The sequence below is a fragment of the Mus musculus genome, chromosome 13 (assembly GCF_000001635.26).
Source record: "Mus musculus strain C57BL/6J chromosome 13, GRCm38.p6 C57BL/6J".
NCBI classification, from domain to species: domain Eukaryota; kingdom Metazoa; phylum Chordata; class Mammalia; order Rodentia; family Muridae; genus Mus; species Mus musculus.
Genome location: NC_000079.6, coordinates 14,256,759 through 14,269,630, shown reverse-complemented (window position 1 = coordinate 14,269,630; position 12,872 = coordinate 14,256,759). Strand labels below are relative to the sequence as shown.

Below are 12,872 nucleotides of genomic sequence, written 5' to 3'. Positions count from 1 at the left end.
GCATGTTTCTCATTTAAGCATCAGTATCAATATAGAAGAATGGAACATTACACATGCTAAGGTCCTCTTGTCTCATTCTACATTGTCATTTCTCAATGTCAACTGATAAGAAAAACTTTTATTTAGTTTGTTTTATCTTAATACGTTTGTGTGTGTGTGTGTGTCATGCCAAAATCTGTATTTTTTATTAATTTTGCACAGATTTCTCCCATGAGTATATTTATTTATTTTTAAATTTCTTTTTTTCACATTTTTATTAGATATTTTCTTCATTAACATTTCAAATGTTATCCTGAAAGTCCCTTATATCCTCCCCACCCACTTGCTCCCCTATCCACTCACTCTCACTTCTTGGCTCTGGCGTTCCTCTGTCCTGGGGCAAATAAAGTTTGCTAGACCAAGGGGCCTCTCTCCCCAATGATGGCCAACTAGGCCATCTTCTGCTACATATGCAGCTAGAGACATGAGCTCTGGGGGTACTGGTTAGTTCATATTGTTGTTCCTCCTATAGGGTTGCAGACCCCTTCAGCTCTTGGGTACTTTCTCTACCTCCTACATTGGGGGCCCTATGTTCCATCCTATAGATGACTGTGAGCATCCACTTCTGTATTTGCCAGGCACTGGCAAAGCCTCACAGGAGACAGCTATATCAGGGTCCTTTTAGCAAAATCTTGCTGGCATATGCAATAGTGTCTGGGTTTGGTGAATGATTATGGGATGGACCCCCAGGTGGGGCAGTTTCTGGATGGTCCATCCTATTGTCTTAGCTCCAAACTTTGTCTCTGCAACTCCTTCCATGGATATTTTATTCCCTATTCTAGGGAGGAATGAAGTATCCACGGGTTGGTCTCCTTCTTGATTTTCTTGTGTTTTGGAAGTTGTATCTTGGGTATTCTAGGTTTTTGGGCTAATATCCATTTATCAGTGAGTGAATATCAAATGACTTCTTTTGTGATTGGGTTACCTCACTCAGGATGATATCCTTCAGATACATCCATTTGCCCAAGAATTTCATAAATTCATTCTTTTTAATAGCTGAGTAGTACTCCATTGTGTAAATGTACGAAATTTTCTGTATCCATTCCTCTGTTGAGGGAAATCAGTCTGGCAGTTCCTCAGAAAACTGGACATAGTACTACCGGAAGATCCAGCAATACCTCTCCTGGGCATATACCCAGAAGATGTTCCAACTGGTAATAAGGACACATGCTCCACTATGTTCATAGCAGCCCTATTTATAATAGCCAGAAGCTGGAAAGAACCCATATGTTCCTGTGCTGTAAGACCAAGAATTGACAAATGGGACCTCATAAATATGCAAAGCTCTTCTGTTTAGGAATTTTTCCCATGTGCCCATATCTTCAAGGTTTTCCCCACTTTCTCCTCTATTAATTTCAGTGTCTCTAGTTCTTTGATCCACTTAGACTTGAGCTTTGTACAAGGAGATAAGAATGGATATATTGGCATTCTTCTACATAATAACTGACAGTTGTTCCAGCACCATTTGTTGAAAATGCTGTCTTTTTCCCACTGGATAGTTTTAGCTCCCTTGTCAAAGATCAAGTGACCATAAGTGTGTGGAATCATTTCTGGGTCTTCAATTCTATTCCATTGATATACCTGTCTGTCTCTGTACCAGTACCATGCAGTTTTTATCACAATTGCTCTGTAGTACAGCTTTAGGACAAGCATGGTGATTCCCCCAGAGGTTCTTTTACTGTTGAGAATAGTTTTTGCTATCCTAAGTTTTTTTTGTTACTCCAGATGAATTTACAAATTGCCCTTTCTAACTCAGTGAAGAATTGAGTTGGAAATTTGATGGGGATTGCATTGAATCTGTAGATTGCTTTTGGCAGGATAGACATTTTGACTATATTAATCCTGCCAATCCATGAGCATGGGAGATCTTTCCATCTTCTGATATCTTTTTCAATTTCTTTCTTCAGAGACTTGAAGTTCTTATCATACAGATCTTTCACTTCCTTAGAGTCACACCAAGGTATTTTATATTATTTGTGACTATTATAAAGGGTGTTGTTTCCCCAGTTTCTTTCTCATCCTGTTTATCCTTTGTATAGAGACAGGCCACTGATTTGTTTGAGTTAATCTTATATCCAGCTACTGTGCTGAAGCTGTTTATCAGGTTTAGGAGTTCTCTGGTGGAAATTTTAGGCTCACTTATATATACTATCATATCATCTGCAAATAGCGATATTTTGACTTCTTCCTTTCCAATTTGTATCCCCTTGATCTCCTTTTGTTATCGAATTGCTCTGACTAGGACTTCAAGTACTATAGTGAATAGGTAGGGAGAAAGTGGGCAGCCTTGTCTAGTCCCTGATTTTAGTGGGATTGCTTCCAGCTTCTCACCATTTACCTTGATGTTGGCTACTGGTTTGCTGTAGATTGTTTTTATCATGTTTGGATATGGGCCTTGAATTCCTGATCTTTCCATGACTTTTATCATAAAGGGGGGTTGGATTTTTCAAATGCTTTCTCCGCATCTAACGAGATGTTCATGTGATTTTTGTCTTTGAGTTTGTTTATATAGTGGATTACATTGATAGATTTCTGTATATTGAACAATCCCTGCATCCCTGGGATGAAGCCTACGTGGTCATGATGAATGATCGTTTTGATGTGTTCTTGGACTCAGTTTGCGAGGATTTTATTGAGTATTTTTGCATCAATATTCATAAAGGAAATTGGTCTGAAATTCTCTTTCTTTGTTGGATCTTTGTATGGTTTAGGTATCAGAGTAATTGTGGCTTCATAGAATGAATTGGGTAGAGTACCTTCTGTTTCTATTTTGTGGAATAGTTTGAGTAGAGTTGGAATTATGTCTTCTTTGAAGGTCTGATAGAACTCTGCACTAAACCCATCTGGTCCTGGGCCTTTTTTGGTTGGGATACTATTAATGACTGCTTCTATTTCTTTAGGGGAAATGGGACTGTTCAGATCGTTAATCTGATCCTGATTTAAGTTTGGTACCTGGTATCTGTCTAGGAAGTTGTCCATTTCATCCAGGTTTTCCAGTTTTGTTGAGTATAGCCTTTTGTAGTAGGATCTGATGATGTTTTGAATTTCCTCATGATCTGTTGTTATATCTCCTTTTTCATTTCTGAATATTAATACTTTTAATTACCCAAGAAATGAACAAGCCAAAGCAATTTTCATGGAGGTGCTTTTACTAGAAACACACTTGAATAATTAAAGTGGAAAATACACACTTTCTGATCGGGATCCACTTTTCTCTTTGCTATCTTACCTGTGTATAATATAAACGTTATTGCACTGTAGGCTATCTTACCTGTGTATAATATAAACGTTATTGCACTGTAGGCTATCTTACCTGTGTATAATATAAACGTTATTGCACTGTAGGCTATCTTACCTGTGTATAATATAAACATTATTGCACTGTAGCAATGAAAGGGATTTGATAGAGATGGCCTCTAAGGCTAGGGAAATGCTTCCATGGCTCTGCTGCCACCCTACTCAGTTGTTCTTGAATGAAAACTCATGACAATCACCATGTGCTTCTCTCTACAGGTTTACAGAGAGCCAGCGCAAGAGCCCCTTCACCATACCGAAGGGATTTTGAAGCTAAGCTCCGCAATTTCTACCGAAAACTGGAAGCCAAAGGATTTGGACAGGGTCCGGGTAAAATTAAGTGAGTACCTAGGACTGGGCCCTAAAGTTAAGGGAGTTACCATTTTATCTATTCAGTTTTTGCATCTTGAACAATGGACATACTAATATGGTAACATTATGGCCTGAAAGGGATGACTAGGGAAATTAGAAAATTGGAGGAGAAAAAAGAATAATGTGCAAGTAATTGGAAGGGAGAAGATAGGGAAGGGGAGGAAAAAGAGAACGAATTATGTATTTAATACAAAGAGTTACATGGCATAAAAAACAGACCTTTCCAGAAAACAGAGACCCTTATCCCAAGCTAAAATCTTATATTTCCATTCATGTAAAAGTAATCAAAGAAGTAATCAAAGAAATTTTTGTGAATTCTTTGCAACTTTGCAATCAAGTCCAAGTAAAAACAGTGTTACCTGCCTCATGGGTTCATTATTTTAATTTAAAAGCTGAGCTCAAATTTAAAATCCTAACTTAAGATACTTCCTAACCTAAGATACTTGATACCACTTAACAAAACAATAACTTTAAATACAGTTGGGTTTGTCCAATGATAAGCATACATGTGTTCTTTGAGTGCCAGCATTTTGAATGTGTCAAGTCCAGTACCAAACTGGCAGAACCTCTGTCTGTCTTTTCCTCTCTCCTTAGAAGCTAATGAGTGAAATTATAATAATGAGTACTCATGATTGACATACAACAGTGCTCAGCACCCTGATGTCACTGCTTCCATTCACCATGACTTTTTATTCTCAGGCTCATCATCCGTCGAGACCACTTGTTGGAGGGGACCTTCAATCAAGTGATGGCATACTCAAGGAAGGAGCTCCAGAGAAACAAGCTCTACATCACCTTTGTTGGAGAGGAGGGGTGAGGCACCAGAAGCCCCCAAAATAATTGTGCCATTACTACATCAGTATATATTGTAGGCAGGTTGCTTTTGTAGGTCTCAGGATTTTGGAGCTGGGTGGATTTTTCCCAGTGTGGGGAAATCAAATCCTAGGAATGAGAGGCAATGTCTCTCAGGAAAGAACAGAGTGGATATAAACCATTGGCCTAAAGTGGCTCTAAGCATAAACTCTTAGTAAACTTTCCTTTCCCCAGGCATTCTAAAGCTTTAAGGTTCTTTCTCTTTAAAGAAAAAGGAAAAAGAAAAAATTCTGAGTTACTGGTATATCCCAAAGTCTGAGGTCCCAAGACTAAAGTATAATATAAATTAAAATCCTAACCAATTGGACATTTACTTTATATGTAGTGTACATTTCTGAGAATGAAAAAACCAAAACTCTTCACCCCAAAATGCATATATCAAATTACATACCATAGTTTTCATGTGCTTTCTGTGACTTCATTAATTACCTACGCGTGCAATTCAACTACCTTAAAGGCAAATGAAATTGATTTGTAAGCTTGTATAAATGCACACACACACACACACACACACACACTTTTGTAGGAAATTTTTCTTATGCTCCCACACCAAGGCCCTCTTTACAATGGGCTAGCTGCATGTATTATCTTATAGATACTTGATAGTTGAAAGGGGAGAAGTTGAAATACAATTGTTGTAGGAGTTCATTTGTAGACATTTGGTTTAAAAGTACCACAGAATCAATATTGTCTTCTATAAATTGATACTTCCACTTGTAGTTCACTGCAAAGAGGAGAGACTGCTTCTCAGACCCCATACCTGAAAGTCCTCACTAGGTTCTGGATAAAAGACTATCATAAAACTGAACTTCCTGGACCTGTGCTTCCTTTGCAGGCTGGACTACAGTGGCCCTTCTCGAGAGTTCTTCTTCCTGTTGTCTCAGGAGCTCTTCAACCCTTACTATGGACTCTTTGAGTATTCTGCAAATGACACATACACAGTACAGATCAGCCCCATGTCAGCATTTGTAGAAAACTATCTTGAATGGTAAGGTCTCTAATGCTCACTTTCTCATATTTAAAATTTGTTGTCTTTTTGAGTTAAAAGTCAGCAACATTTCTCTAGGGAAACTGAATTTGGAATAGTTAGCCAGGAATATTTGCATCCCAAGAGCCAAAATCCTAAGTTAATACCCATAGAAGCAAGAATACTAATCATTACAGAAAATGTAAGATATTACAGATAATCAAAGACATTGATGTTATAACAACTGTCAATTGATATAAGATAGAATAATTGCTTACTTAAAATACTCTAAGAAGACATAGATCATAAAATTGATAATACTTCTAAGAACATAGTGGAGCATGTGTCCTTATTACAAGTTGGAACATCTTCTGGATATATGCTCAGGAGAGGTATTGTGGGATCCTCCGGAAGACTAGGTTTAATTTTCTGAGGAACCACCAGACTGATTTCCAGAGTGGTTGTACAAGCTTGCAATCCCACCAACAATGGAGGAGTGTTCCTCTTTCTCCACATCCTCGCCAGCATCTGCTGTTACCTGAATTTTTAATTTTAGCTATTTTGACTGGTCTGACGTGGAATCTCAGGGTTGTTTTGATTTGCATTTCACTGATGATTAAGATGTTGAACATTTTTCAGGTGCTTCTCAGCCATTCGGTATTCCTCAGTTGAGAATTCTTTGTTTAGCTCTGTACCCCATTTTTAATGGGGTTATTTGAATTTCTGGAGTCCAGCTTCTTGAGCTCTTTGTATATATTGGATATTAGTCCCCTATCAGATTTAAGATTAGTAAAAACTCTTTCCCAATCTGTTGGTGGCCCTTTTGTCTTATTGACAGTATCTTTTGCCTTACAGGAGCTTTCAATTTTATGAAGTCCCATTTGTCAATTCTTGATCCTACAGCACAGGCCATTGCTCTTCTATTTAGGAATTTTTTCCGTGTGCCCATATCTTTGAGGTTTTTCCCCACTTTCTCCTCTATTAATTTCAGTGTCTCTAGTTTTATGTGGAGTTCTTTGATCCACTTAGACTTGAGCTTTGTACAAGGAGATAAGAATGGATCAATTCACTTTCTTCTACATGAAAGTTGTGCCAGCACCATTTGTTGAAAATGCTGTCTTTTTTCCACTGGATGGTTTTAGCTCCCTTGTAAAAGATCAAGTGACCATAAGTGTGTGGATTCATTTCTGGGTCTTCAATTCTATTCTATTGATCTACATGTCTGTCACTGTACCAGTACCATGCAGTTTTTATTACAATTACTCTGTAGTACAGCTTAAGTTCAGGCATGGTGATTTCCCCAGAGGTTCTTTTATTGTTGAGAATAATTTTTGCTATCCTAAGTTTTTTTTATTATTCCAGATGAATTTGCAAATTGCCCTTTCTAACTCAGTGAAGAATTGAGTTGGAATTTTGATGGGGATTGCATTGAATCTGTAGATTGCTTTTGGCAGGATATCCATTTTGACTATATTAATCCTGCCAATCCATGAGCACGGGAGATCTTTCCATCTTCTGAGATCTTCTTCAATTTCTTTCTTCAGAGACTTGAAGTTCTTGTCATACAGATCTTTCACTTCCTTAGTTAGAGTCACACCAAGGTAGAAAATGGTTGTTTTATATAAAATATTCTTATTAAAGTTTTTGTTCCATCAACTCCTTAGTTTTGTGTTTTTATGGGAATCCCATTAAAAACACAGAACTAAAAGCCATAATATATATGCAAAGAACCTGAAAGGTTAAAAAAGAGGAAGAGGAGGAGGAGGAGGAGGTAGAGGAGATGGAGGAGGTGGTGGGAGAGGAGGAGAAGGTGGGCGGAGAGAGAGAGAAAGGAGGAAATAGCCTCACAAAACATTATGAGGCAAAGAACCTCCAAAGATGCCGTTGAGTTGATTTTGTCTTGGCCATCTACTGCTGGGTGTGGGGCCAGCCCTTAAGAGTGGTCTGTATCCCCAGTGAGACATTGTTATTGGAAAGAACGAATTTTTATTTGTGAGCTATTGAAGATGGCTTCTGAGTTAGGGATATATGTTTGTGTCTACTTTTCTCAACACTAGGACTTCATTTGGTGCAGACCCATGCAGACCCTGTAAGTGCTGCCACAATCTCTTTGAGTTTGTATGTACCCTGGCCTTATGTGTTTAGAGGGCCATATTTCACAGGTGTTCTTACAATTTTCCCACATCTTCTTTCACAGGGTTGCTTGAGTCCTGAATGGAGGGATTTGATGGGAACATTCCATTTAGGATGGAATGTTTTAGTCTCTCACTCTCTCACAATTGTGCCATTACTACATCAATATATATTGTGGGCAGGTTGCTTTTGTAGGTCTCGGGAATTTGGAGCTGGGTGATACTGAGGATTACTTTTCTTCTCTGGCAACATGACACAAATGCAAAGTCAGTTTCAGTACCGTGGATGCTAGGCAGAAGGGGTGAAGGTTCTAGTCAGGCACTAGCTATATTTCTCCATATTCAATGACATAAGTAAGCAGTGTCTTCAACAAAAGGTGCTTTCTTACCTTACCATCATCTTGTGAAGTTAACTAATAACCTTGACAATATTCTGTGATGATTGTCAGAGGATATAGGACATGTTTAGCCAATGACTTGCCAGAATGTAACTTATTCCTGACACTGGATAATTTACTTAGGGGCATAAGATTCTACTTGGGGCATTTTCTCTCCTATTATATAGTGACTTCATATAAATTACTTTTAATTATGTATTGTTGTGTTCGGCCAGCAGACCACAACCTGGGTTCTAGCCTGGAAAGGCATTTTGGAAACCTGGAAGAGAAGAGAGGCTAGGTGGCGAGAGAAAGAAATGTAGCCAAGACAGTTATTCTGATCAAAGCTCAAATTTTACTGTTGCGACACTCAGTTATGAAGGAAGGGGGAGGGGATCCGATTCCCGCCGATTAATCTCTGGTCCAGTAGAAAGGTGCACGTGTGTGGCTCCGCAGTGGGCGTGGCAGAACGAATGAGCAGGAAGCTCCACCCCTGAGCAAGCAGGTTTCAGGCTGGGGGAGGGGAGACTACATTTCCTCCCTTTTATTAACAAAACTTAAAAAAAGAAAAAGCTGGCCTGAGGGGGGAAAAATTATCTATGCTCAATAGTTCTGCCTGGAATCTAGGGCTAAAGAAAAAACCTGCTTCCCTGGGATTCTTTAACTTTTCTTATGCTAAACTGTATCTGGCTTAAGACTGTCTTTTCTTATCTTAGTAAACAACTAACTGAAAAGCCTGGAGCTGCAGGCTCTGACGGTATAATGCTAATTAGTACTGAGTAGGTAACTTTCTAGTGGAATTTTAAGTAGGGCGTTGGAACTCTGGCTAAGTTTGACTGAACAAATTTGAAATACACTATATTAAGGATAACACTAAGTTGATATTCCTCCACATTTTTGGATGATAGGTGGGAAACAGGGAGAAGGAGTTTGACCGGCTCTGTAGTACAAGGCCAATTGGCTTTTTTATTTGGGTGGGAGGCAGTGAAGGGCTTGCCCTTTCAATAGTACGATCTCCAATATCTCCCCCCCCCCCATTAATTAAGTTAAATAAGGCAACACTTAACTGAGGTGATCAAATGATTTTGTCATCCGTAGATGAGTGGGCCTTTAACCTTGGCTTGGGTGGAAATTGACCCGATTTTATATACATATATTAATCATTCCAATCTGTACATCTCAAATGATATCCCACTTCCCGGTTATCCCTCCACCAATGCCTCATCCAACATCCCCCCTCACCCTTTCCCTTTACCTGTATGAGGGTGATCCCTCACCCATCCACCCTCTCCTGCCCCACTGCTCCAGTATCCCCCTACACTGGGCTCTCAAACCTCCCCAGGACCAAGGGCCTCCACTCCTATTGCTGTCAGGCAAGATCATCCTCTGCTGCATCTGTATCTAGAGCTATTGTTGGTGGTCTACTCTCTGGGAGAACTGGGTGGTCAGGGAAGCCTATGTTGTTCTTCCAATGGGATTGCAACAAACCCCCTACCCCCGCTCCTCCAGTTCTTCTGCCAGCTCTCCCATGAGGTTTCCTGAGCTCAGTCTGATGGGGGACTTGAAGCATCCACATCTGAATTAGTCAGTTGCTGGTTGGACCTCCCAAGAAACCACCACACCAGGTTCCTGTCAGCAAGCACCTCTTGACCACATCAAAAATGCCGGGTTTGGAGTCTGTGGACATGATGAATATCCAGGTGGGGCAGTCCCTGGATGGCCCTTCCTTACTCTCTGTTCCATTTTTTTCTCCCTGTTCTTCCTTTGGACAGGAACATTTCTGGATTAAAAACTGAGATGGGTGGGTGGCCCCATCCCTCAACCAGGGGCCATGCTTATCTATAGGAGGTAGTCACTATAGGTTCAATCTACATGTTCTCTGCACATTTAGGCTAAAGTCATCCCCATTGGCTCCTAGGAACCTCACATTTCCCTGGTGTCTGGAACCCTCCAGTGGCTATCCCCAGTTCCTCATCTTTCCTGCTAGATATTTTTATTCTATTTCCTGACCCTCTGTACCTCTCTCACATCCCCTCCAGTGCCTGATACTGCCTCCCCCTCCTCCCTCCTTCCCAGGACCCCCTTTCCCTTCACCTCCCACAATCATTCTGTTCCCCCCTCAATAAAGGACTGAAGCATCCATACAGTTCTTCCTTTCTTCTAAGTGGGTTGTATCATAGGCATTGTGAGGTTTGGGTCTAATATCCACTTATCAGTGAGTAGATACCATGTATATTCTTTTGTGTCTGGGTTGCCTCACTCAGGATAGTTTCTAGTTCCATTCATTTGCCTAAGAATTTCATGGAGTCATTCTTTTTAATCACTGAGTAGTACTCCATTATGTAAATGTGTATTTTCTGTATACGTTTTTCTGTTGAGAGACATAAAATTACCTCAAATAAATCAGTAATGTTCCTTTGTACCAATTACAAACAGGCTGAGAAAGAAATTAGAGAAACAACTCCATTCAAAATAGCCACAAGTAATATAAAATATCTTGGTGTGACTCTAACCAAGCAAGTGAAAGATCTGTATGACAAAAAGTCAAGTCCCTGAAGAAAAAAATTGAAGATGACCTCAGAATATGGAAAGACCTCCCATGTTCATGGATTGGCAGGATTTAGTAAAAATGGCCATTTTACTGAAAGCAATCTACAGATTCAATGCAATCCCCATTAAATTTCCAACTCAATTCTTCATAGAGTTAGAAAGAGCAATTCTCAAATTCAAGGCCCATACCTAAACATAATAAAAGCAATATACAGCAAACCAGTAGCCAAAATCAAACTAAATGGAAAGAAACTTTAAGTAATTCCACTAAAATCAGGGACTAGACAAGGCTGCCCACTCTCTCCCTACCTATTGAATGTAGTACTTGAAGTCCTAGCCAGAGCAGTTAGAAAACAAAAGGAGATCAAAAGGATACAAATTGGAAAGGAAGAAGTCAAAATATCACTATTTGCAGATGATATGATAGTTTATATAAGTGACCACCAAAATTCCACCAGAGAACTCCTAACCTGATAAACAACTTCAGCAAAGTGGCTGGATATAAAATTAATGCAAACAAATCAATGGCCTTTCTCTACACAAAGAATAAACAGGGTGAGAAAGAAATTAGGGAAACAACACCCTTCACAATAGTCACAAGTAATATAAAATACCTTGGGGTGACTCTATGGAAGTGAAAGATCTCTATGATAAGAACTTCAAGTCTCTGAAGAAAGGTATCGAAGATCTCAGAAGATGGAAAGATCTCCCATGCTCATGGATTGGCAGGATTAATATAGTCAAAATGGCTATCTTGCTGAAAGCAATCTACAGATACAATGCAATCCCCATCAAAATTCCAAATCAATTCTTCACAGAGTTAGAAAGGACAATTTACAAATTCATCTCAAATAACAAAAACCTAGGATAGCAAAATCCTCAACAATAAAATAACCTCTGATGGAATCACCATCCCTGACCTCAAGCTGTACTACAGAGCAATTGTGATAAAAAATAAAAAATAAAAATAAAAACAAGAAAAACAAAAAACTGCATGGGACTGGTACAGTGACAGACAGGTAGATCAATGGAATTGAATTGAAGACCCAGAAATGAACCCACACACCCATGGTCACTTGATCTTTGACAAAAGAGCTAAAACCATCCAGTGGAAAAAAGACAGCATTTTCAACTGGTTCAACTGGTAGTCAGCATGTAGAAGAATGCAAATTGGTCGATTCTTATCTCCTTGTACAAAGCTCAAGTCTAAGTGGATCAAGGAACTCTACTAGAAACACTGAAACTTATAGAGGAGAAAGTGGGGTAGAGCCTTGAACATATGGGCACAAGGAAATAAAATTCCTTAACATAACACCAACAGCTTGTGCTGAAAGGTAAGAATTGACAAATGGGACCTCATAAAATTGCAAAGCTTCTGTAAGGCAAAAAAGACACAGTCAATAAGACAAAACGACAACCAACACATTGGGAAAAGATCTTTACCAATCCTAAATCTGATAGGGGGCTAATATCTAATATGTATATATAAAGAACCCCAGCTAGGACTTCAAGTACTATATTGAATAGGTAGGGAAAAAGTGAGCAGCCTTGTCTAGTCCCTGATTTTAGTGGGATTGCTACAAGATTTTCTCCACTTAGTTTGATGTTGGCTACTGGTTTACTGTATATTGCTTTTATTATGTTTAGGTATGGCCTTGAATTCCTGATCTTTCCAAGACTTTTATTGTGAAGGGATGTTGAATTTTGTCAAATGATTTCTCTGCATCTAATGAGATGATCATGTGGTTTTTGTCTTTGAGTTTGTTTATATGATGTATTACATTGATGGATTTCCATATATTGAACCATCCCTGCATCCCTGAGATGAAGCTTACTTGACCATGATGGAAGATTGTTTTGATATGTTCTTAGATTTGGTTTTTGAGAATTTTATTGAGTATGAAGGTCTGATAGAATTCTGCATTAACACTATCTGCTTCTGGGCTTATTTTGGTTGGGGGACTTCTAATGACTGCTGTCATTTCTTTAGGGGTTATGAAACTGTTTAGATGGTTTATCTGATCCTCATTTAACTTTAGTACCTGGTATCTGGCTAGAAAATTGTCCATTTCATCCAGATTTTCCAGTTTTGTTGAGTATATGCTTTTGTAGTAGCATCCGGTGATTTGTTGAACTTCCTTGGTTTCTGTTGTTATGTCTCCCTCTTCATTTCCGATTTTATTAATTTGGATACTGTCCCTGTGCCCTCTAGCTAAGAGTTTATCTATCTTGTTGATTTTCCCAAAGAACCAGCTCCTGGTTTTGTTG

General features: G+C 39.1%; 1 protein-coding gene across 12 annotated transcripts in view; it reads left to right on the top strand.

Annotated features, from left to right (window-relative positions):
• Hecw1 (HECT, C2 and WW domain containing E3 ubiquitin protein ligase 1) overlaps positions 1-12,872 on the top strand; it is a 296,852-nt gene that overhangs the window by 253,659 nt on the left and 30,321 nt on the right. For all 12 annotated transcript variants that reach the window (XM_006516816.4, XM_006516813.4, XM_006516815.4 and 9 more), the window contains 3 exons: positions 3,553-3,673; positions 4,405-4,518; positions 5,414-5,566. In XM_006516816.4, the coding sequence (XP_006516879.1) occupies positions 3,553-3,673; positions 4,405-4,518; positions 5,414-5,566 (388 nt within the window). The remainder of the gene's footprint in view (positions 1-3,552; positions 3,674-4,404; positions 4,519-5,413; positions 5,567-12,872) is intronic.